General features: G+C 31.3%; 2 protein-coding genes across 10 annotated transcripts; one reads left to right on the top strand and one right to left on the bottom strand.

Annotated features, from left to right (window-relative positions):
• Positions 1 to 505: 505 nt before the first annotated feature.
• On the bottom strand, positions 506 to 18,919 carry LOC106052377 (sphingomyelin synthase-related protein 1-like). 4 transcript variants are annotated; one of them, XM_056020829.1, is made up of 6 exons: positions 18,756 to 18,919; positions 12,150 to 12,341; positions 11,185 to 11,909; positions 8,655 to 8,772; positions 6,756 to 6,906; positions 506 to 6,150 (listed from the first exon to the last, which is right to left on the bottom strand). In XM_056020829.1, the coding sequence occupies exons 3-6, from the start codon at positions 11,877 to 11,879 to the stop codon at positions 5,741 to 5,743; spliced, it is 1,374 nt and encodes a 457-aa protein (XP_055876804.1). In that variant the 5' UTR covers positions 11,880 to 11,909; positions 12,150 to 12,341; positions 18,756 to 18,919; the 3' UTR covers positions 506 to 5,740. The 4 variants fall into 4 exon arrangements, with proteins under 4 accessions (XP_055876804.1, XP_055876801.1, XP_055876800.1 ...); XM_056020826.1 differs by having other exon boundaries at positions 18,734 to 18,790; XM_056020825.1 differs by lacking the exon at positions 18,756 to 18,919 and adding an exon at positions 18,492 to 18,720.
• Positions 18,920 to 20,444: 1,525 nt separating this feature from the next.
• Positions 20,445 to 26,812, top strand: LOC106057557 (voltage-dependent anion-selective channel protein 2-like). Of its 6 annotated transcripts, none has more exons than XM_013214802.2 (12): positions 20,445 to 20,600; positions 22,081 to 22,155; positions 23,339 to 23,473; positions 23,646 to 23,766; positions 23,980 to 24,090; positions 24,183 to 24,299; positions 24,419 to 24,439; positions 24,701 to 24,851; positions 24,958 to 25,015; positions 25,122 to 25,142; positions 25,867 to 25,928; positions 26,046 to 26,812. In XM_013214802.2, the coding sequence occupies exons 2-12, from the start codon at positions 22,092 to 22,094 to the stop codon at positions 26,073 to 26,075; spliced, it is 891 nt and encodes a 296-aa protein (XP_013070256.1). In that variant the 5' UTR covers positions 20,445 to 20,600; positions 22,081 to 22,091; the 3' UTR covers positions 26,076 to 26,812. The 6 variants fall into 6 exon arrangements, with proteins under 6 accessions (XP_013070256.1, XP_013070257.1, XP_013070258.1 ...); XM_056020831.1 differs by lacking the exon at positions 20,445 to 20,600 and adding an exon at positions 20,879 to 20,897; XM_056020830.1 differs by lacking the exon at positions 20,445 to 20,600 and adding an exon at positions 21,238 to 21,256.
• Positions 26,813 to 26,997: the final 185 nt, after the last annotated feature.

Below are 26,997 nucleotides of genomic sequence, written 5' to 3'. Positions count from 1 at the left end.
CAAAGATATCTCTTACTTTCTACATTATTTCGATTGAAACAAAAAAAAACAAAAAAAAAACTTAAATCTATGTTCCAGTTCATTAATGTGCAAGTTCAACAAAAATAATATTCTGTACATGTGAGACAAAAAGATTGTTTTATTTTATAAAAAAAATAGTCTTAATCCATGTATTCACTTTTAAAGTGTTTAAATTCAATGGGTATATATAACATGTAACTTCAACATTATATTCGACCATAAAGTAAGGAGAACAATGTTAATGTGGCGATTGTCCCGGTTGAGAGAGCCTTGTTAAATATCTTCACCTTAATTTTTGTCAATCACTAGAGCTTCCATAAATGTATTACATCTTAACTCTTCAACAAAAGAAATGTGACTAAAAACTAATTAACTAAACTAAAAAACTAATTAAACTTGTTTCTTGCAACCTAAAAAATTTCAAATAGAAGAGCCTTAAAGAAAAGAACAGTTGTTGCCCTATCAAAGTACTCACACTCTTTCACCAAGCAAAAACCTCAAACAGTATAAAAGACGACAAATTTCAAAAGTTTAAAAATGAAACAAATAAGTCCAATACCAGGTCAAAACAACCAAATCTTTGGTGTACCACTTCATTCGGATGGATCTCTTTATTTCCTTGTGACCCTAGCACAACTTTCCCCATTCTAGTTGAGCCAAGACTTTGAAGTGCTACAATGAAGATGCATTCAAACATGTAGATCAACAAACTTTAGGGTGTGATGTTCGAACATTGAAAGACTGAGTTGATGACATGTAGATCCATTAGAGATACATGTAAGATAAAGATAACAATTCACATGACAATAAATAGAAAGTGATCAAAAGATGATAACCTGAAATCCCAGAAGTCTGAGCTGACTGACAACTGCACAACTTGTAGTCATCTTAAAACTTATGTTTGGTCTTTTTTGAAAATTAATGATCAATGATGTTTATTTTAGAAAAAAATCAATATCTTTAAGTCTAATTACTGTACTTTCAAGGGGGTTTTTTATGAAAAAAAAAAAAGATGAAAAAGAAAAATCCATTTCTCTGTATTATTTCTAACCTGAAGTTCTATACACAAATACACACACAAAGAAACATTTTCTTTTTTTTTTTTTTATTGGGAAGATTGGTCACTTTAAGTGGAATCAAATACTAGTGATAAAATTGTAAAGATCACAAATAAAAGCTATATAAATAGTAATTTGCTCAACTTAGTTAAAAACATTGGACTAGAATACAAGTACAGTGGTGAACCTGTCAGTACATTTATCATCTTAGAAGCTGTTTAAATAATTTGTTCACTTTAAGCAAGGCTCACAAAAAAAATATATCAAAGAAAATAAAGGACTAAAATCACATTGATGTGTTCTAATAAACATTTATAGAGTCTCTTTTGAAAATAATTTGTAATGCCTTCATAATTAAATCCTTTTCAAATATTTGATGTTGAATTTGTATATTACTTTTACACAGTGCTTAAAAAACTAAGTAAACTGAAATAGTACTGGTATTAGCTAAAATAATTTAAAAAATGAGTAAAACAGAAATTGTACTGGAACTAGCTAAGATAACTAAAAAAAAAATGAGTAAAAACAGAAATTGTACTGGAATTAGCTAAGATAACTAGAAAATAAGTAAACTGAAATAATACCGGTATAACTAAAAAAAAAAAAATGTAAAGTAACATGTTGTTGATGAGCATGTGTGTATATGTAACCAATCAAATATGTGTGAATATCAGCATTATTCAAACTGTAGGGCATGCCACCTTGGGTGGAGGGGGGGGGGGAGCGAGGTCCACAAAAAGGAAGGTGAGGTGAATACTTTTTTTTAAGGGACAAAAAATGTTTTTTCATTGAATATGAAATGTAAAAGATTCTTTTCATCTTCCAAGTAGATACTTTTAAACTTTATTTAAAATGTCTATGTTTTTGCAACAGGTATCTGCAACAATACTGACTAAATACTTTATAAAGAAGAATATTCAAAACATTTTTTCTTAATGTTCTTATGTAAGGATGGTTTAATTTCTCCTGTCTATACTTAGGTTGATGACTTGTGCATACCAAAAGAAAAGGTGATAGATGAACCTGCACTCTATTTACCTTGCAATCCCTTACAGAGTAGTACTGGACACTGCTGCCTTCTTCATTATGAGATTTCACATCCATATTGGCCCATACTCTTAACCCTTTTTAATTTGAAACATGCACTCTTCCTAATATGAAAAAAAATGGAATGTAGATACCAAGAGAATGAAATTATAAAGTTTAGAACGCAGGAAAACACTTGCCACTTAGCATGCAAATTATTGGGGGTGGGGGGGAGAGGCCCCACTGCTAAAAGTTTGAGAAACGCTGGTGTGTGTGTGTGTGTGTGTGTGTAGTTGAAGACATATACAAAAAGATCATTTGGTAATTCAATGTACCATGATGATGGGAAGAAAAGACCATTCAAGGAACTTTCCCATTTAGACTAAAAACAAAAACAATAATACCGGTACACAAAATATTTCTTAATTAAAAAAAAAATTTTAACAATTTTAAATATTAGAAAAAAATATTTTAATTATTATTTTTTTTAATGTTTAAAAAATAACTTAAAATTCACAATTGATTATTATTCTGCAATAATTTCTCGGAAACTGTAAATGTTTTTACTTTCCATTCTTGAAAGACAGAGATATTCCAGCGAACATACAAATACATTATAGGAGTAAAAATGTAATAATACTGTCATGGACTCTTATGTATCACATTAAGCACAGATGTCAAATTGTGTAGGGTGGCACCATAAATTAATAAAATAATACAGAGGTTTAGAAAATGTATTAATTAAATATTTTTTTTACACACTAAAGCACTAAATCATATTCTTTTTAAAACTGCCAAATAAGAACAATGAAAAGGAAGACGAGTTATTCAATATATCTCTAACTAAATACAAAAATATTAAAGTTTTATAATCTATGTATATATTTCACAGCAAATGTTATATATATTTTAAAATAATTTTGTTTCAATATCAATGTGACCAACTGATGACACTGTTTTGCTATTTTGTCAGAACTGATCAAACTGATGGGTTTAAAATAGTTTTTTTTTTCTCTGTTTGAAAAACTAAACATCCATCATCTCTGAAATACGAATAAACCAATTCTACATCACACAGTTGATAACAAAGTAGCATAAAGAAAAGCATATCATTCTATATCACACATCACTGAAATTATTAGTTGGATATATATTATATATCTACACAGCAACCAAAACATTCAGATGCAAATGGCTCTATTAATTTAATCTTGAGAATAAATCAAATAACCTAGTACTATAATAAGGCTTTTCTTCTATATTGTTGAACCTATAGTAGAATAATATTTTTATCATCTGAGATAGGTTGATGACATTTCTTTAAAGGTAACTTTTAATTTTAATCAGGAAAAAACAATCAAGATGCATTGAAAATAAAATAAATAGTAAACTTCAAATATTTCTCCACTTCACCAAATTGTGTTTCTTTATTCTATTTTTTTTTCAACTTGAAATGTATGATTCTGATTTCAAATCCTATTGCTAAAATGTTAAATGTTTTAGTTTTAAAAAAATCAATTAATCAATAAATTCATCAATGCAAAGTTTATATTATGACTTTCAATAAAAAATTATTTCATAGAATAAGTATTCAACTTAATGATTTATATATCTATTGTTACTATATCTTATTAAAACAATGAACATGAAAACGTTGAACTTTTTATACACAGATTACATAGGCAAGCCTACGGATACTTTTATTGTTTCCTTTGCACTAACACAGTGAGTATGTCAAAGAGAAAGTAATCTGTTAAATGGAATAAAGGGGAAAAAACAACTTTAGATGAAGTTCCTCAAGGCTAAACAGCTTAGAGTTCATGAAATAACATTTGAGAAATAAATTATTTGGAATGCATTTGAGCATCATATTTCATGGACTAGACAGAATAAAGCAGAGGTGTTCTTTCGTTACAATTATTGTTTTTCTGCTACCAGTATTCTCAACAGTTTGGATGCCATTGGTTTGAAAGCCCACAAGTTCAACTACTCCAGTAACATGCCCCCTGGCCAGGTTACAAGCAATCCATCCCTAAAATATATTAATGTTTTAAACATGTATATTGAAAGTGATTCTCCTGCATTGTTTCAGCATAATTATAATACATTTCAATCTATTGAAAAGCAATTTGTAACATAAGTTCAACACTAGTGTTTTTTGTTTAAATTATATATGTGTGGCTCACATTCATCTGTAGCATCTGATCATTCATGTCCTTTCATAACTAAATCTACATGGTACATGTACACAATTAACATGTTTGAACTGAATCAAATTGTAAAGGCGATATGTCCTGAAGATTTACAGTGTATAAGAGAGCAAACAAATTCAACAATCTTTTGGCAATTTAACAATTAGGCAAGTAATAACTTTTTAAAAATCTGAATTATATTATTGAAAACACTTTGGCATGTATACTGGTCTTAACTTTGTTAACATTACTATTTTATTTTTATTAGCCCTAATTTATATTTCAAATGGACCAGTGTAGGTTTCAAGGGAGTGAATCATATTTTAAGAAACACTTCTAACTATACTAATGACATAAACATGGCCAATAAACATGAGAGAAATACATTTTTCCCGTATATAGCAAAAATAATTGTAATATTTCAATAAAGAGTAGAGCATAAGCATTGCTTGACATTTTCTATACAAATGAGTTACAACCAATCCAACTAAAATAAAGAGTTGAAAAGGCAAAGATGTAAAATTTATTTTTTTATACCCCTGTCACATTGTAATAAGATGGAATCTTGCAAGATTTTTTTTAATACACCCAATAAATAAATTTGGAAATAAATTTAGTGATCTAATTCAAAGTAAATAATTCCAAAATAGGTCTACACAAAATACCTCAATACTTATATTTCTGAAAACAATTCACAGTATAAAGTATTCAGGTTAGTAAAGAATTTAATAATAAAGCTTAAATGTATTGTCTATGACAGTAAACTCATATGAGTGTCAATACACGACAAAAGTAGCTTGAGACTCATTTGGGCTAGAAATCCCACATGCCTACCAAGTCTACCTATGGCAGACACTTTTATCCACAAATGTTTATCCCTTCCTTTAACTAGTATTGCTAGATCACAGACAGACTCTTTCACCACATGCTATCATAGAGAAGACCGGATAAGGACAATCTGCAGCTATTTTTTTTACTCAGAAGTATAGGCTCAGGAGCGTAGAAATAGAAAGAATAAAATGTATTTTGAGAATAAAGAGATTTAAATTAACCAAGAGAATGTAGCCAACAGGAAGTTGAAAAAAAAAACAACAATATATAAATCAACTTCAATGTCAAGTTTAAAATACTATGATCTAGCAAATCCAATATCTATTCAAATTTAAAGAAAATAAAATTTGATTTTCATCAAAATAGAATCAAAATGTTAAAACTACTAGAAACGAGTGTTCTTATATGTGCATAGATTGCAAAAATTATTTCTAAAAAAAAAAAATGCCCTGAGCTTATATCACTTTGTAAGCAAAACAAACATAATTGCTTTTGACTGCACAAAACATGTTTGTATAAAAACCTCATTGCAGCTGAACATCTTTAAAAATAGCTGCGACAAAGTCAAGGTGTTCATTTAAAAAGGTTATAGCATTGGACTAACATTATCAGCTAACCAGCATTGGTCATAAGTTCACTTGGGGAACTTTTTGTATTCTCTTTATCCTCAGGCGCTCCGGCATTACTAGGTGCACGCAGTGAGCAAACCCATGCATACATTGCTTGACAACAAGGTCCCACATGTTTTAAGGGAACCTCAAACTGGTTGGGCACCCGCCCCTCACCTTTAGACTCAAAAAAGGAGAAAAGTGGAAACCAAACTCTGGTTCGTTTAGCATCTGGTGCCAATAATGCTCTGTTGTAAGCTAAGGTATGATAATACATAAAGAGTCTTGAGGACAAATAAAAGGCCATGAACACATCAATAGAATAATGCTCATGGGCTGCCAATAAGAAAAAAATTCCAAAGAAGTTAAGGCACCAAGATGCAATATGAATATAGTAGAACTTTCTTGGAGTGTCTGAAATGGGAAAGAAAATCCATGAACATGTTAATTAAATGATTTAAATATTATTAAATTATATATTATATATAGAAATTTCTTCCATTATTTTTATTACTTAAAGACTAATAAAAATGATACTGACAATTTTTTTCAGCTTTGATTGAGCCAATTATTTACTAATTACTATGAAACCTAGGGGCAAGGTGGTTGAGTGGTAAAAAGCTTGGCTTCTGAACCAAGGGGTTTCAGGTTGGAATCTCAGTGAAGACTGGGATATTGAATTTCAGGATTTTAAGGATGCCCCTGAGCCCACCCAACTCTAATGAGTACTTAACTTTAGTTGAGGAAAGACGGTTTTTTATTTTTATGTCAACCTTATTAACTGTGGGCCATAGAAACAGATGATTTTAGACCATATGTCTAAAAGAGGTGCTTTATTTTTTTAAACTATGAAACCTATAGTATGGAACTAAGTTAACTTGGAAAATGAAGATAGGTGTCTGGTCCTAAAAAAATGTTAAGTGTCTCCAAATGATTTGAGTGTAAGGGTATAAAATCACCTGCCCTACCCTTTCTTAAAGAACAACAAAGCAAACAAAATCAGCATTTCATTGACTTACATTCTGTTATGAAAAAATTGAGCAGTGTAATGATAGATGTGTGTCCACTAAACATGTAGTCACCACAAGTTCTGACACCTTGAAGAGACATACCCATTCCTTTCCAAATTTCAAATGTCCGCTCTAATTTAGTGTAGATATCTCCATAGCTCTTAAAGAGAAAATTTTATTTGAAATAAATCTTTTTTTTTAGCCATGTCCAAAAGATTAAAAATAAAAATTAAGGATTTATATAGACACAAAAACATCATAAATATATCCAAAAAACAATTAATCCTTTTACATCAACTAAAAACATACATCAAACCTTTTTATTTCTAGACAATGTACATTAATTTAATTAAAAAGTCAGACAGCCTTTAATAGTTGTATTAAGCTTTGATATTTCTACACACCTGAGTTAGTGTCTTCAATTTACAAGGGCCTTGACTGACTGACTCACCACTGATTCTCCCACTTGGGAAGGATGAACAAAACAAAATTTAACCTGTTATTACTTACCATGTGCCAGTAACAACTAAGCACCTTTAATTATCGAAATAGCAGTAGTTAATTTTCTCCAGAATTATTTTTTATTCAGTTTTGTCCTTAGTAGTTTAATAGCAAACAAATTTTACTATCAAATATTTCGAGAGAGCTGTTTCACTGATTCTCCCACTTAGGATGCTCAGAAAAAAAAAAAAAGAAATTTAACCCAGTTGTTCTTTAATATATACTTGTAAAAAATTTAGCGCTTTTTCCTAACATATATTTCAATATTTCTATATTGAATTAAGAAATTTAGACTAATCAGAGATTGTATTTAGGACTTTATCATACAGCATACCATATTTTGGGATTGGCTTGGAGATGAAGTCATTGAAGGGAAAAAATGAGCATAACATGTTCTAAAAATGTTTTACATGTTTCTGGTGTTCTTTCAGAATTGAAAATTATTACATCCTAGCCCAAAGCTCCTTAAAGATAATGGGGAAGGATGGCAGACAGGGCTCAAACCTGGGACTATTGAGACAACAGTCCAAAACCCATACCACATGACATGCCAAATAAACATAGCCATAACTGGGGGAGGAAATGGGGAGGGGTTATAAACTGGCCCATTCCAATTTAACATAGCAGATACTAGAATTTACGGGTCAAAACTGTGTTAGAGCATCGGCCAAATGCTGGCTATGTCATTGAAAGTGAAAAAAAGAAAGAAGGGGGGTGGGGGGGTCGCATCAGAATACTTTGTGGGAGAGCAGCACGATTTGCAGTGTCCAATTTAAAAAATAGGGGCTTCGACTTTTTTTTATGGAAAGTGGAAAAGAAAAGGGGTCGGTGGTGCGGATACTGGTCAAAATAAAAAATATATACCTGAGAACAAGTGAGATGGCTTAGCAGGTGTTAAATGATAGTAAATATATAAAGTCTGACTGCAGTGTATGAAATAAATGTTCATAATTAGCTGTTGCTGAGTTATAATGTATGCATTTCATTTAGCACTGTAAATATACAAGTCTTCTTTTTTTTTAGCCATAAGATTAAAAAAAAATTAAGGATTTATATAGACTTGTTTATTTTTAGTTGATAAAACTTGAATTATTTTGTCTTACAGATAATCATGTAATGTGTGATGAGATAAATGAAATAGTGCTTAGACCACCAATCTTTGTAAATGGTGTGCCAAATAGAAAGGAACAAATAACAGAAAAATAAAAGATCAAATATAGTAGATTGCTGTAGAAAACTTAAAACTTAATGAATTCAACTTAACTGAACATATAATATTTGATTAGATTAGATTGTGTAAAAAAAAATTTAAATGACTGTAAACAACGATTGCCACAAAAAAAAAACAGGCTTCATATACATTCAAGTGATATAGAGACTTGACAGTATACAAAAACTCTGACCCACCTTTCCTCGGCACTGGAGGTGTTTACCGGGTACTGATAGTGAAGTAATCAACATTGATACACAGCGCAACAGAAATATTGTTCCAGTCAAAGAAAATATTCGCCGCATCAAAACAAACCTTTAAAAAATTAACATTATCACTAAAGTATACGTAATGATTTTTATTTTAAATAAGTAAAAGTAACAAAAAATTGACTTTTATAAAACACGCTATAAAGATGTATTTTTCTGGCACATACAGGTATTTATGAAATTCAACCCCTTTTCAACCAGGATAGTCTCATAAATTTTAAGTTTTAAATTATTTTTAGGCTTTAGTAACATCGCAAGAAGGTCATAAGTTTTAGTGATTTAGCAGTTGAAGGGTTGCTTTTGTCATTTCAAAATAATCTTTTTAATGGCAACTGTAGAGAAAAGCTGCTAATTATTTTGTGCTCTCTGCCTGTCCATCTGTCTATCAGATTATCACACTGAGGTGAAATTGTTAATATTTGTTTATGTTTGGGTAGCGTCGTGAAAATGTGTTCACAACATTGATTTAGTGTGTTATTGTCAAAGTATCTTTCGTCAGTTCATGTGTTGTTCTAGCTTAATAAAGCCTTGTTTAAGGTTTCTCTGCAGTGTTACTTAAATTCTTATCACACACATATAAAACTTAAAATTAGCAAACACTATTGAAAATGGGATTTTAACATTGCCTGTATGGTGCCCAAAATAAGTGCAGTAGAGTTTTTGATATTCTGAAACCAAAACCTTTTAATTTTAAAATAAAATATGCAAACATATTAAACCATCTTTATAACAAGTCAAGAATGAAGTATGAAGTATATATATATATATATATATATGCTACCAGCAAAGTGTGAAATGCAGGTATTCTATAGAATACAAGGCATTTTTTGGCAAAGTACAAAATGATTCTCCATTTCTTACTTTGCCTAGGCATTCTATAGAAAAGTCTACATATTCTATTTGTACACGTTTTTATTGCATTTTCAACTTTTCCTTTGTTCTTATAAATTATTTTGAGAAAAAACACAGTGAAACCCAATGAGGCTTTACAGACACATTCAAACCCATAGGAAAAGAATAAGAGATAAAACCTCACCAAGGAGGACAAAATATAGGCGCGATGGCTGAGCGGTAAAGCGCTTGGCTTCCAAACCAGGGTTCGAATCCTGGTGAAGACTGGGATTTTTCATTTCAGGATCTTCGGGCACCTCTGAGTCCACCCAGCTCTAATGGGTACCTGACATTAGTTAGGGAAAAGTAAAGGCGGTTGGTCGTTGTGCTGGCCACATGACACCCTTGTTAACCGTAGGCCACAGAAACAGATGACCTTTACATCATCTGCCCTATAGACCACAAGGTCTGAAAGGGGAACTTTACTTTACTTTACTTAAGGAGGACAAAATAAAAAGAAGACAAAGTGAACGTTAAAAACTAGGCTTACAAAGTATTTAATGAAAAAATGTTAAGAAGTCCTAGGCTGTAAAATTAATTATTATCTTTATAAGCACTTTTTTTTTCAATGGCAAATTATGTGTACATATTTCAGACAAAAAATGAATTGCACTGAACCTATTTTAACATGATAAATTAACTAATGCTTTCCACAATCATCACAACAAAATGTGTTATCAGCTTTATCAATATCTAGTCAAGTGGTTCCTTCTTAGTAGTAGTATTTGCCTTGATTACACAATAGATCTATTTTATTTTTGCCTTCCATACAACACATTCACAATATGAAATATCTTTTGTATCAACTTTTTACCTAGTACAATCAAGTTGTACAAAGCATGAGACAGTCTTAATTAAACATACTCCACACTTTAAAAAACAAGACCTAATTAATTAGTTTACTGGCAAATAGAAATATTATTCTAAGAAATTTATATTATTAATATATTATTAATAAAATACTTTAAATCATCATTTAACACTTTGCATTAACAGTTGTAGTCATTCTAGGAAATAGGAAATGGAGAAATCATTTCTAACTTTACCTTTGATGTTTTGGGCATTCTATAGAATGCTGGATTTCACACTTTGCCAGTAACACATACAAACATAGTGGTGAAACTATGTCATCAAAAGAAAAATAATCCAACTGTTTTCTACAACACACACACACACACACACATATTTATTTATTTATTTAACGCATGTAATAGAAAACTTAAACTTAAGCATGTGTTCAAAGGTGCAACAGTTACCTATACCTAAGGTCTTCAAAAAGCATGCACTTTGTTTCTTAAAATTAAGTCAGATGCACTTATGTACAAGTATTTATTAAAACAAGATTTAAAGGGCAGTATGTGCTAAAATGTACCTGCATAGATCCTTTGGGGTGAGTTGATGTGTAATGTACCTGTAATGTGTAATGGTTATAAATGAGTGCAACTGACCCACAGGGACCACCTCAAGTTTGTATAACACAAACTCCCCCCTGTTTCATTTCCTTACTTTGAAGCAAGCATCTTCCCTTTGTATTAGACAGCATCACAACAACATGTACAACACTCACCTATATCTATGAAAGAGGAGAACAACAAACCACATAGTACCAAGAATCAAGCCGACAAGTTCACAGGCATCAAATGCCCATGGTACATAGGGCATGTTATCCAGGAACAGATCCGGCAAGGGTGGGTACTTATCCATTTCTGGGACTCGGTCATGCACCACAACCATCACAAACGCTGTCACCATAAATACAGCAAACACATAAATAAAACTGAGTATAGTCTTCCAGAGTTCTAATGTTATATCATTACTTGTATAGTAACTCTGAGTCATTCCTTGGTGATACATTCTAGCACTGCTGGCACTGTCAATGTCTTCTGATTCTGTACTTTCATGCTTTGAAATCTCCCTGTAACTGACATTACTGCTAGTGCTATGTAATCTTCTTTCCTTAAGCCTCTTTCTGCCTTCTGAAATACCACCAGGATGCATGTTTTGAGAAAGAGGCAGATTTGTCAGCCTTTGGCACTTGAGCTCTCTTAAATGTTTTGATAAACGTTTTATGTCACCAAGTATGTTTAGTTGTAAAGGTGGTTCTCGCAGATCTTTTTCTGTTAAAGACAAAAGGACTTGCCCGTCTATTTGATGTGTTTTACTGAACAGATCTGAAAACTTCTCTAGCCCTATTTCTTCTAACCAATTACCAACATCCTCGCAGGTCCAAGTTTCCACAGGGCAGGATTTTACTTTTTCCATTTCAAGAAAAAAACTGAGAAAGGCTTAAAACTGAAAAACAAACAAAAAAATATTCTGAATAAATCTGGAATTGGTTTACAGTAGCAGATGACCTTTACATCATCTGCATGGTCTGAAAGGGGTACCTTACTTTACTTTTATCATTTACACACATTTACTTATGAATAAAATCCTAATTAACAATAAAGGAAAAACATGTCAAAAAAGTTTCTATACAAATAACCAGATTATATAATAAAGTATAGAAGTTTTGTTTAAATGTGAGCTTACATTAATTATATACAGAATGACTGCAGTCTCTCTAAGGATCAATCACACTGGTGTCAAAAACAGATCTAATTCAAAATAGGCAAAAGTGACAGTCGTCCACAATAATGATAGGTCTCTCATTATCTTTCATTATCTTATGTGTCTATTTATCAGTGTTTTCCTCCCTACTTTTTGATAGTTAGTTGTATGTTTCTAAGAAAAAAAAATAGAAAAAAGTTATAATCCAAATCATCAATAAGTAAAAGATGAGGACTCTGAAAAACAATACACCATTGCTTAAACATATAAAGACGAACAATGTGTCAGGCCTAATATGAATGCTTGTTACACAATATTAAAAATAATTAGGAACAGACTTTTACAGTGTTTGACTCATGGGGACAAATGTGAGGATATGAAATCCTAATTTTTCAATCTTTTTCATATTGCTATATCAGTCTTTTCATTTCCTCCGTTGCTTCATTATTACATGGTGTCTTGCCAGTAAGTTGAATGCAATCCAAGTCATGCATTTATAATCTTTCTAAAGATCTAACTTGGCTTATAGCAAAAATTGATGCTCCCAAATCTATCACAGCATAATCTACTGTACTGCCTTGCATTTTGTGTACAAAAAAAATGGGCGTGTTAAGTATGAATTAAAGTGAAATTCACACTTTTTTTTTGGTATAATTTTAGTATATTTTAATGTTTTATTCATTGCTTTATTTTTTTTATTCTTTTTAGATATTTACTTTAAGGCCTTGGATACTAAATATATTTTTGTACAAGAAATATCAATTGTAAAGATGGTAATTAGAAAATTCATTACTAAGTTGTTTTTTATGATTGATGAATATACAATCTTTGATATAATCAAATTAACATTAACATTTAATTATATTATTTTACTCTAGCTATTTTTCAATTTATGGCTTAATTCCCTACACAATGCTTATCTCCTTTAGCTTACTGCTTTTTTTTTATATAAATATATATATATATATATATTGTTATGACTTTGCCATGCGCACCACCATTCAGGATAGTGCAGTAAGAGGGAGCGCACTGTCTGTGACCAAACAAGTCGGATGTTGAGATAAGAGACTAACGATTTCCGCCCAAGGAGAGAGCCAATATGGAGAGATTGTGCCTAAGATAGATGTTGTGTTGTGTACCTGTGATGTCGTATAAATAAAGATATATGTGCCTCGTTGAGTTGCCTCACTTAAGTTATTACAATATATATATATATATATTATATTATATTATATTATATTAAAACCAAATTTATTAAATACAACTAATTAATTAAATAATTGGTTACTTTTTTTTAATGATTCATGTGTTGTCTTCTATCATGAGGATGTATGCAAAATTTGATGACAAAAGGATGTGTAGAAATGGATGAAAAATCTATTGCATAAATCTAAACCCCCCAAGAAAGATACAGAGCAAGTTAATATACACTTAGTCATTTTTTTTGTATGGAATAAAACAACTTGGCTTATGAATCAAATAAATCAGCTCCAAAAACAAAATAAATATTGCCAGGCTCATTAGCATAGACTTAGCCAACCAAGAAATATAGTCTTAACCCTAGGAAGAGGTAAAGTCATCCTGGTAACATAGGAAAATTAACAACAACCTGACTTACACATTTGAAATTCTTTTTTCTTACATAAAAAGACAGATTTCTTCTTCTTCTTCATCGTTCTCATTGTTATGTTGGAGTGTTCATATGACTAGACCAATACATGAGATGAACTGCGCAGTGGTTTCCAAATCAGGGAGCTCTCCATATAGTTTTCTTTCTATTGGGGTGATTTGGGGCCAATGTCTTATACGGGCCTCTTGGTAGAGAGAGCAGTTTTGGAGGACGTGGTCGGCATTTTCTGGTGATACTCCACATGGGCAGATTTCACTGGTTCCAATTTTGAGCTTCCGGAACATGTGTTGTCGCATTCTGTTGTGTCCGGTCCTGAGTCGAAAGATTAGACGCTGGTCTTGTCGGGATAGCTTATAGTAAGCATCATCTTTCTTGTGATTTGGATGGGAGCTCGTCCATTTCTCATTTATTTTATCTACAATTAATTTCTTCATTTCTTCTGGATAGAGAGCAGAGTTTACTTGTGAGTTTGTTCTCCCACTCTTGGCGAGTGTGTCAGCCTTCTCATTTCCTGCTAGTTGTATGTGAGCTGGTATCCATTGAATGACAGTTTTTTTGCTGTTGTGGTTGAGCTTTGTGAGTGCTGTTCTGAGGTTTTTAATATAAGGGGAATCAGAGTTTTGCAGGCTTTGGAGGGTTGTTTTTGCGTCTGTTAGAAAGACAATCTGACTGTGAGGGGAACTTGGATGATTTGCTAGCATGGTAGCAGCTAGTGCTAGTGCTTCCCTTTCTGCTCTGTGACTGTCAGAGAGCTCTCCAGTTGCAAAGGATTTTTCTAGTTTTCCTCCATCTGGCCATTCGATAAGTATTCCAGCTCCTCCATTTGTGGTGGCTTTATGGGATGAGCCATCCGTGTAAACTCTGATCCACTGATTGCTAGGGTAATTGGTATGTAGAAAACAGTTCACTATTTCCTTGAGCTCTGTTGGTCTGTAATCAGATTTTCTTTTTATGTTTTCAATATGGTCCCTTATAGTAGGAAGAGGGCTTTCGTCCCAGGGTGGAGATTCATTATAGTGTATCGAGGATTCCAGAGTAATTTTTTCAAGTTGGTGTTTCTTTTTTAGGTTTAGAGATTCCTGTATGAAATTGGTCCTTTTGAGACGGTTTTTTGTGCCAGTTTTGTGGATTTTTGTTCTGAGTGGGTGCCTCTCCAAGGTTTCCAATTTTGTGAATTGGGAAAGGATTTTTATTTCTCTTCTTTCATCCAGAGAGATCAGGGCAGCGGTTTCCTCCATAGCTCTTATGGGTGTTGTTTTGATTGCTCCTGTCATTATCCTTAGACCAATATTTTGAACCTTGTCTATTTTTCTAAGGTTGGTTTGGGCTGCTGAGCCCCATGCTGTGGCACCATATTCTAGTACAGGTCTTACATAACTGGTATAGGTCTTTTTCAGGATGTTGTGATTTGCTCCCCAATCTGTGCCAGCTAATTTTTTCAAGAGGGATAGTCTCTGGATGCCTTTACTCTGTGTTTTATCTATTTGGTTTTTCCAGGTTAGTCTCGGGTCATAGGTGACTCCAAGATAAGTAGGGCTGTCATTTTTTTCTAAAGCTTCCTTATCTAATGTTAATTTTATTGTTTGTTGTTTTGTTGACAGTGAGAATACAAAAAGACAGATAAATGGAAGGAAATTGGGTCAGAATCATTGGACAATGGACACGCACATTATACAGCATGCTAGTTTCATATTAAATATCAAAATAAAGATTTAATGACCACAAAAACAGCGAGTGTCTGAATTCATGTAATGTCCGGATTAAATAAACTACTCTAGAATCAGTGGCGTAGCTAGCCATGTGCAGGTGGTGCGGGCCGCACGGGGCATCAAGTGGTGAGGGACATCAAACTAAGGATACATTTTTTCAATAAAATCAAAGCATTGTACATACATGAACAAAGACAAACTACTGAATTTGAAATGTTTACTAGAAATTAATTTACTTTGCTACTTTAGACTCTTTAATAGCAGAATGTGGCACTTAATGAGCATCAAGAACAAGTTAAAGAAGAACGACAAAGACAAAATCTAGGTCATTTCTAGGGGTTTGTAAAATTACTATTCAAGTTCAATCCACTCCCAAGAGAACATGTGCTCCGAACTAAGCTTAGTTCCAGACCAAATACTTACATGTCTCTACAAACACAAAACCAACTTCTTGTAATATTGTGTGATAATGAGACAAATATTTTTTGAATTTTTGACAGTTCACCTGACATCACAAAACTGGATTAACTTCCCTAAAGTTCAGGTTATGTTTTCAAGGATGATGACGTGGTATAAATTCTTTAGTCATTTATTGACATCATCTTAATTCATAATCTAATCGAACCATTCTCTGAGTTTGGCTGGAATTCGGGCTGAAGCTGAAATCTATTCAGTAACATTTTTCGGTGCAATGGACGGTTTACACACCTTTTTATTGACTTCAGCACACTGCTAGGACGTCCTCACCAAAATAACTGAAACTAGCCTAAAGCGCTTGGTTAAAAGCCAGAGGAGAAGTCGTTAAGATAGTTATTAATCCATTTTAAAAATTATAGAAACTCTAGAGACATCGACTAGAACAGATGAGAACTCTTCTACAGGGTCTGAAGCAGGCGGATTGTTATTTGCTTTGCAGTCTTCATTTCTTCACATACCTTGGCTTTTTGGCCCTTTTATTAACGATTTAAGGAAGCGTAAGTCTACCTTCAAAAACAAGAGATTGTCAATTCGAACGGAAAAGATTAAAAATATTCTTAACTATTTGTCTGGAGAACATCGCTGAAGCCAGTGTTTCCTTTACAGAATACATGTGCTCAGATTTAGAGATTAGCGCAGAACCTCAAAGACGGGTTAGCCACAAGATACCAGACGAAAAAGGTGAAGATTCTGTATTAACACAGAAGAAAGAGCTACAGATGGAAATGTATTCTTCCTTGGATGGGATAGTTCAAGAAATAATAACCTGATATGAGCAATAGCATGAAGTGATAGGTTAATATGAATTTGTGTCGCCATCATAACTATTGAATCCTCAGGTCGAAATCAATCACAATAGTGTTCATAGCGACATTGTCAAAAACAAATTTCATCTAGTGCGAAAGAAACTTCAAAGGTTTGTCTCAGTTTCTTCAGAAGCCTTTGAACTTCTGCAACAAGGACAATGTTTGAGATCTTTGAGTTTTAATAAAAATAAAAGATGTCATCTAGATGATTCAGTTGTAAATATTGTCTTTATTTTCATATTTCTGACAATTGTGGTAAGTGAGGTTCTATGCGTGGAAAGTTTTTTCAGACTCAAGTTGATCATTAATTAATAGCAATCAACGCTGAAAAAAATTTGCAACTCACTAATTTGGCAATTGTTGGGAAAATAGATTTCAATTTCGCCAGCAAGAAAGCAGCTCAAATTTTTGTAGTATCTCATTGTTAACTTAATTTTTTTTTTTAAAAGGGGGTGGGCATCACGAGGAGCCGCCACACTGGGCATCACTGCCTGGTATGGCAATCTGAGCATTTAAAAATAAAACTAAACTTAATAGAATCCTAAATGCTGCTGGTAAAATCATTGGCGAAAAACAAACCCCATTTGGGCAGTTGTTTGAGACAAACATCTATAAAAAAGCTAACAAGATCCTCGAAATAAAGAATCACCCTTTGTGTCAGGATTTTGTGATCTACCATCACAAAAGAGATACAAGACACCGATAGCAAAGACAAACAGACACAAACACTCTTTTGTTCCCCTGGCAATCAAATCATTAAATAAGAACAATCTGGTATAAACTTTGTCACATGTAAATTATGAGTGAGTCTGGTGTGAATGTACACTTTGGTTTCTTATAGTTATAATGATTTTTGTTTGGTGTAATGCACAAATTATAAGACAAATTTCCATATGGATAATAAAGATTATTATTATTATTATTATTATATACCCTAGCTACGCCACTGTCTAGAATCTAAGTCACTAAGACTAAGCTTCAATTAACAACTTCGCCATTAGATTTTAGATGCACTAGTCAGTGATTAGTCTAATAAGTCTAATAGAATATTAGAACTTAGATCTATCAACAGCTAGACTAGATAATATCTAGATCTAGATTATATTATTCTAGATCTACTCTGACTCTATATTCGTATATAATTTATATATATATCTAAAATAAAAATCTAGAGTACTAGATCTAGATCTAGGTAGAAAGAGATTAATCTAGAGTCTAAACTCTTGACTCTAGCTAGAGCTCGATATATTCTTAATTCTATGTATTCTATAGCCTAGCGTATAATTAGTATAACCATGGCATATGACTATAGATTAGTATAGATCTAGAAATTATCTCTAGTCTAACTCTAGTAGATGAGATCTATATATATACATACTAGATCTAGAATCTAATAATAATAAATTCTAGATTATAATATATTATATCTAGATTCTACTAATTTCTAGATTACTAGATTCTAGATCTAGGCATTCTGGTCATTCTAGGTCTACACACTTAACTAGTAAGTAACAATAACAATTAACATTGGCATTGACTCTCATCGAATAACAAGAAATGAAGAATGTGAAGACTGAAGAAGATGAATAGTCACTACTACTAGATCTATATAATCATCTAATCGAATGTCTAATACTAATAGTAATAGTAAATAGTAATAGATCTAGATCTAGTGAAAATCTAGATAAAAAGATTTATTTACATTTTTAATTTTTAGTAATTTTTACGCCTTACAGATCTAACATGACTGTTCATGACATCTAATTGTAGACCTAGATAGATGTAACAGGGCTAGATCTAGATTATATCTACAAGATCTAGAATTGTAGTGACAATCCTAGGCCTAGGATAGATCTAGTTCTAGATCTATTAGATCTAGTATTAGTATTATAACTATGGTCCACTATGCGACTATGGTTTTACAAAGGTTTACAAATGATTTACACAATTGATTACGGCTATTTACGTTTACTTTCTCCCGGTATCCAGATGACAAATGAAAAGAGTGGCAAATTTTATTTGAATCGGCTAAGCTAATTAATAAATTTTAAATGTTTGTTAATTTGTTTTTAAATTTTGATGTAGATCTAGATCCAAGTATTTTTTTGCCGTGTGCTGTGACGTTTTTCTCATTGTTTCGTTGGCATAGCATACATGTTTTATTAAAGTACTAAAGGTATTTTGTAAACAAATGTTTATACTTATAATATAAATGTTTCCTTTTTCTTATGTTATAAATTATAGAATTTACTTCGAATGAGAAGATATTTACGTCCTACGCGTTACTCTTTGTGATTATTCTATTAGTTGTTTGTATTTGTCTACTTTAGTCTTGAACTGTCTTAGCGTCTCAAAAATTTAGTTATTTTCCTAATGAGGTTATTCTATGAAATGTGAATATCTGTTTGTTATATAAATCTAAATCTCACGGCACTAAACAGAGAACAATATTGGCCTAACCAATTAATAAGATTATTAAAAATTGCAGACGTTACAGAGGATAATTAAATTGCGTCCTAGCGTATCCATGTGTATCTAGTCATGCATTTAATATATAGATTTGTTGGTTGTTGTTTTTTTAACTCCTTTAAATTACGTAGGCCCTATTATATATAAGCCTATGTGTTCGTGTGCGTCTGTACTTTATAATACAGCCTAGCTTTTCTCTTTATACAATAAGGTGGTCGAGGGGAGTGATTCAAACGATCCAAGATTACTGCACAATGTTATAGCACCCCCCATGATCATTTTATCCAAGATCTATATTAATTTCTTTCTTTGAATATGGGTCTGTAATTTATAATGTATTTGGTGCATATATGTAATATGACATCTTATAATGGCTTGCATTCTCTACATGGTGATGGCAATTTATAACACTAGCTGCCATGCCATCTTTTGCTAGTTTTATCGTATCTTATAAAATACAGAGTGAGTAACAGAGGTTACTTTAATTTTATTTATTTTGACTGCAGAACATGTTTGATTTTTCGTGTTAATCCAGTTCTGTGAAAACATGTACCAAAGAAGAAAATTAAAACATTCAGTAATAATAGACCCTGAATGACCAACATTAAAAATTAACATTCTGTCGTCATCGAGAAGTACATAGAAGTCTATTTATAAAGCACTGGTTATGAGTGTGTATGTGTTTTTCGTGTGTGAATGTCGTTCGCATGTGCATCGCTATATTGTTATTGTACAGTAGTTACGCTGAGGTTGTCAATTGTAGCCAAACTGAATTTCCCTTTGATTGGATCAATAAAAGTTATCTCATCTTAATAATTACAATTTAATTGACAATAACAAGATACATAACTAGCAATATTTAATTTTGTTGCCTATATCTGAGAATATTCAGCTATAATTATTGTGTAATGCCTGGCTTTATATCTCAAGATTTTCTAATTGAAATTCTTTTAGCTCACTAGATCTAGACTCTGTATCACTGTGTCAATATTAGTGATTTTTTTTTGTTAAATATTTACTAAACATCTTTATTTAATCGACTAGGCCTTGCAGTTGAGGCAAAATTTTAACCGACACTAACCCAACTGCACGCATGTGTCCGAAATCGAAAGCTGAAAAAAAAATGACTGCTCTTTTTTTAATATGTATATTTTAGTGAAATATATTTTTTTCTGCTTTGTAAGATTTTGTTATTCTTTTTAAACATATATTATAATAAAAACAATTAATTATTTTTAAAAATAATAGTTTCACGAATTTTATTAAACTCTCGTCACGTTATCAGTAGTCACGTTCCGACATCTTTCTTCGGTGACCTTGTTCTGTAGAAGGCACACGCAATGTAAGTTACTTAGATTTCAACTTTGTTGAGTCTACTGTTTTTCTTAAATATTCGCTATAACATAAATAAATATACTATAATTGCTACTTAATTTTATTTGCAAATCAATTGTAAAGCGTTGTTTTAAATTAATAATTAGATCTACACAATAAACATTAAATTTCTTAACTACCGGCCGGTACAGTAACAGTAAAATCAGTTATTGAGTAGTAATAAGTCACTGTGTTACAGTTCTATAATATATCTAGACTAGATTCTAGTCAAATCTAAACAATAAAAAGCCTAGATTATAGATCTGTAAGATACAAATCTATGTATTCCTTTATAATGTGCTTTTGTATTGTACATTTTTGTTATAGCTGTGCCTATTATGATCATGACATGTAGATCTTCAAATTCTAGTATGATGCCACACTGACTGATGTGTAGTGTGACTGCCCTGCCCTAGATAATATAATTAATGTTCATGTATTGCTAGGTCTAAGTCTAAGCATGCATCTTTGGTTTATTTCTATGGACATAAGATTTGAATACCTTTTTAATAGCCTACATATTCCATACATTGGTTTGAAAATTTCTTTTATACATTCATTGTTAAAAAACTGATGCAATATAAAGACCTCTAGACTTTGAGCTAGATGATCTACATTCTACAGGTGAAGTGATCAAGTTTAGGTGTTTTCAAGTTGACTTAGAGGTCACCAGACTAATAATAAATCTTAACTAGATCTACATCTAGTCAATCTAGATATCTAGCTATTGTATATGCTGGTATAAACTAATTTCAAAAACTCTGACTCAAGAAAGAACTTTGTCTTTCTCCAAAGTCCAAATCACATCATTTTTGGTTCAAAGTAAAGTGTACAAGACCTAACAATAACATAACTTGTACCTTTTTTTTTATCACAGCCACAATAAATGCTTAGCAAATGGGTTGTCCCTTATTTAAAATATGTGAAAATAAAATATAATAGTAAATCCTTATAGTTCAAAAGTTATAAATTCTGATGAATATTATTATTTAAAAATAAAAGTTAAAAAAATCATGTTATAGACTAGTCTGTGAATTTAAAATTAATAACTCACAAGCTCAAGTTAATTCTCTTTTTTTATCTTGTGATAATTGAGGCAGATTATGTAAAGCTCATTTGTTTCTATGGCTGATACTGATAGTTAATGAGGATGGCCAACATACCCAACTGCAGCTTATTCCTGTCAGATTTTAAAGTTGACTAAAAGGAATACAGAAGTTAAAAATCACAGCATCAAGATTGTTTTAAGATATATATTATGTATATAGTAATTCCTAAGCCTAAGTTACAGTACAAGTTCATAAAATGCATTTTCATGTAATAAAAAAATTGTGCAACAGATCTTAAACTTAAGGTCTCTTGCATTATTTTTTTTTTTAATTCACTATACACCTTTTAATTTTAAAAATTTTTTTTTTAGTATTAATTGATTTTTTTTTGTGTTCTAGAGTTATAAATTATGGCACCACCATCATTTAGTGACTTAGGGAAAGCTGCAAGAGATGTCTTCAGCAAAGGATTCAGTAAGTGGCTTTTTAAAATTTATCTTTGTCATATATATATTTAAATGTTCATTTTAATATATTCTCTTATAACTATTATTTTATAAATGCCATTAATTTCTTGTATATATATAATATATAATATTCATATATGCACTAGCTTTACACTTTATTTAAAAAGTTGGTATATTTTGTTGTTTTTTTACCAATGCCCTTTTTTTAAAAAAAAACACCACCATACTATTGAATTCTAGAAGTATTTAGTGATGAAATACCTTTGCTGGTAAAATTCCAATGGAAACACATTTCCACAATTTAGTCTCCCCCAACTATCATCTTAGGCCTGTCATATGTAGCAAATAAGTATACATTTTGTCTAGAAAACAGTATGAGAATGACAATGATACCCCACAATTCACTTGAAAAATGTTTGTTAAATTACTCTTACTTTGCCCTACCCACCTTTTATAAATGCAAAAGCTGTTATCCTTTAACACATACAACATGTACACTTTGAAATTTCTTTGGCTGGTTAGTTCTATCAACATGATGTTCTCAGTGGAATAGCATTCCATTTCTTTAGTACATACATCCAAATGCTCATTCACATGACAAAATAGTGCTGTATGTGTTATTAGATCATTAGGATCAAACTGAGTCTATAAGAAGGAGGAAATGAAAACTTGCAATTTATTTAACTATAAAATTTGGAACAAAAAAAAGTATACATTGATTTGAGAAAGTTGACCATTGTGAGCAGTTTCAAGGCATGATCAATTATGAAAATGGTTAGCTTTTCCAGAGAGATGGAAAGGAGTAAAAATAATTTTTTTTTATAGTCCTTTGAAGGGAAATTACTTGTGAGATTTGGATATTTGTATTTGACTCAGGATCAGTCCTGTTGTCTCAAGACAGCACAAAAACCTCCCAAGTATCACAGCATGTTCATACAAGATTAGACAGGAACTTACCGGTCAATTTTATTTGAGACTTTTTTAAAAATCTAACACTTGTCAGTAATAAAATAATGTTCACAAATAATAGTAACAAAATAACACAAAAGATTTGACCTCTATGATTTTTTTTTAAATGTACGCTTTATATTAATATTATAAATTTTAAGTTGGTGATAATGAATTTACAAAATATTCGTTGTTGCTTTTATTTATTTATTTTTTCTCAATAAAAATGTCATACATTTCAGATTGGGGATTTTACAAGCTAGATGCTAAGACAAAGACAAAAAATAATGTTGAATTTAAAGCTGGTATTAGCTCAAACAGAGACAGCGGAAAAGTGAGTGGAAGTCTTGAAACTAAATACAAGTGGAGTGAATATGGTAATTTGTTTTCAGTTTTATTGCTGTTTTTTGTTTGTTTGGGTTTTTTTTTTTTTTTTTTTTTTTTTTTTTTTTTTTTTTTTTTTTTTTTTTTTTTTTGTTAGATTTTAATTACAAAAATATATGCGTGTTGAGATAAAAAATTTTATCACTAGTGTATATCATATTTCAGGCTTAACTTTCACTGAAAAATGGAACACAGATAATGTGCTCAATACAGAAATTAAAATTGAAGATCAGCTTGCTGAAGGACTGGAGCTAACCTTTGATACCTCATTCGCACCTTCAACAGGGTACACATCCACCAACTATTATATCTTTTAACCAAAGCATATGTTTGGTCAAAATAGTTAATAGAAGTTAAAATTACTTAAAGCTAGAAGCTTCTAGTCCATCTAATGTTTAGTTGTATACACACAATAAATAAAAAATGTACTTTTAAAAAATGTTTTACTAAAGGAAACATTTGATTGTGTAACATTGTGTTTCCTATATCTTCTTAACAGAAAAAAGAGTGGTAAGATCAAGTCAGCATACAGTATGGATTATGTTCATTTGAATTGTGATGTTGATTTTGATTTTGCTGGTCCGACTATTCATGGAGCTGCTGTCTTGGGGTATGTATTTTTAAGAAAAAATACATTGTTGAAACTAAGCTAATAATTCTTATTACTTAGAGATGTCTATTGGCTGTTTTTACTTGTTTAAGGTACGAGGGCTGGCTGGCCGGTTATCAATTATCATTTGATTCATCCAAGTCCAAATTGACACGCAGCAATTTTGGCTTTGGTTACACTGGTGATGACTTTTCATTTACAACATTTGTGTAAGTATTTTATGTTTATAAAATATTTTCTATAATGGACTTAAAAGTGTTATTGCAATTCTTACAGGTTGTATCATACTTGTATATCTGTAAACAATGTGTTTTAATGTACCTTTCAGAAATAATAATCTTAAGGAAGGGTGAGGTTTCCACAGTTGTAGTTCTTTTGTTAGTTTTTGTTTTATGTTCCTTTTATTTGCTGATATTTTGTTCATCATTTTGTTTTTTATAAAAAAAAACTTTCTTATTGTCATCTTTATCAAATAAAAAGCTTTTAACCAGCCCAAACAAAAGTAATAATTATTAGATTTAAAATAATTCTTGACGTGTATTAATTTTTTTAAACCAATGATGCAAAGCTGTTTTTCTTAATAGTTTGACTTTTTTCTTTCCTATCTAAGAAATGAGGGCCAGGAATTTGTTGGATCCATCCACCAGAAAGTCACTGATAGCCTTGAGGCGGCAGTCAATCTATCCTGGACTGCTGGTACTGGTAATACATCCTTTGCTGTTGGAGGAAAATACAAGTTGGATGATGATGCATCCATAAGTGTAATTTTTTTTTTTCATTGATTTTCAATTAAATATTATTGTGAAGCCTATAAGCAAAGTTTGTTTAGTGCTACTATACACAAAGTTTGTTGTTTTTTTGTTTCAGTTGAAAGTAAATAATCAAAGCCATGTAGGTATTGGTTACACACAGACTCTGAGAGATGGTAAGTTGATGTATTACTACATAGTTGTTTTGTTTTTTGTTTGGAATGTATATATAGAACATGAGAGTGATTTAATACACACTACACATTATCTTTTACTTTTCAGACTTGGCTAATGGTGGCATAAGTATGTCATTGTTGCATTAGATTTTTTTTTTTTTTCTATTTTGGCTTTGTTACCTGTTATTGAATTTTTTAGATTTTTTTAGTTGAAGTTTTTAAACATTCCAATTAAATTTTTGAAAAATATTATTTGTAAGTTGTAATTGAATGAATGTTGTTTTTAAAAAAAACATGTTTGTTGTTGGTATAACTATGGACTTTTGGGTCATGTCTAATTTAGTAGCTTAACAAGTTGCCAAGCACCACATATATGTCCACATATAGAACTCAGGGATTTTTACTTTAATAGAATGTTTTGTTGTTGATATTGATATTTTGTCTCAATGCCTTCCAGCTTTTTATTAAGTAGGCTGATGCAATATATGCACATAAAAAAAATTCTTTTGGAGGGTTGGGGAATTTTAGTGCCTAGAAAGGGTTATTTATATATACACACACTCTTAAACTATAAATGAACTATACCCTGTTAGCAGGTGCATTGTTAGGACCCACACATTTTAATACAAGATCATCTGTAGTTTTCATTTGTTTTTCAGTCTAACACATGATTCTGTCTTTAATGGTTTAAAAAAAATTGAGAAATCATTTGTTTTGTGAGCTAAGACTGTATCAAATTAAAATTTGATTGTCCTTTAAGATCTTTTAGTTTCACACAATATTTTAATATTTACCTGCACTATATTCAATTAATATTTTTGCAATTAATGAATTTTTTTTTTTTTTTTAAGGAGTTAAAATGACTATGTCTGCTTTAATAGATGGAAAGAACATTAACCAAGGTGGTCACAAGGTATTTAATTTACTATAATCTATATTATTATTTAATGAAAACAATATTGACCTTAGAGGTTTCACTTGTATTCTATTATGATTTTTTAACTAGTTTTGCTTTCCATTTTTGTTTTAGGTTGGTCTTGGCATTGACTTTGAAGCCTAGATGCTTCTCTGGAATTTATTAATATGCTGTTAGGGAGGTTGTGTGAAAGACTGGTAAATTTTGATTATCCAACAGCTTTGTAAAAAAAAACAACTTGGTCATCAGTTTCAGCCAGTGCAAAATAACAAATTTTCTTTAATAAATTTTTTTAACTTGTATCTCATCAATATATAGTGCTCTACAATAGTTATTGTTCAAATTAATTTGGCTATCTACAGATGAATAATAAATTTTATATTTAACCTTCAATATATTGGGCCTTTTCTGAACTTGCTGAACGGGAGAGAAAGTGAGTCATGATTGATAACTACGAGTACTATCTCAACCAACTGACCTTGTGTGTGACAGTGACAGACTTGTCTTCAGCAAGTTCAGTTTAGTGTTAGTCATAGTCTGACAGAAGATCTGCTGTTTGTTCTATTTGTATGTATCAGAAGTCATTGTTTGATCATTTTTACATAGATTTTAGATAATCCTAACAGAAAGTTTGACTGTGATTAGTCAGAATGTGCAGCATTCTGTAAGAGTGATGACAGTGTAGTCATAATTTGACATTGGATCTTGTCAAGTCATTTCAGTGTTCTAGGACAGAAAAAAAAAGACATTACTATTCAGACTTTTTCATGTGTTAGAAACTAGACTGTCACAAGATTTGTATAGATCATGTCAAAAAAGGTCATAGGTCACTTCTGTATAACGGATATGTTGGAGTCGTAAATAAAGATATCCTTTTGTTATTTGTGACTTGCTTGAAATGTGTCTTAGGAAATAAATTTAACTAGTAATTAAGTGTGGTGGAGCCAGGAAATGTTGTTTTATACTTAATGAAAGTGCCATAAGATGCTAATCCTGTTGCCAAATAAAGTATTTTTCTGTCAAATTTATCTTGGAGAACTGGAACATCTCAAACAAATCTTTAGGA

Source organism: Biomphalaria glabrata, chromosome 2, assembly GCF_947242115.1.
Source record: "Biomphalaria glabrata chromosome 2, xgBioGlab47.1, whole genome shotgun sequence".
Taxonomy (NCBI): domain Eukaryota; kingdom Metazoa; phylum Mollusca; class Gastropoda; family Planorbidae; genus Biomphalaria; species Biomphalaria glabrata.
This window is presented reverse-complemented; position numbering and strand designations above follow the sequence as displayed.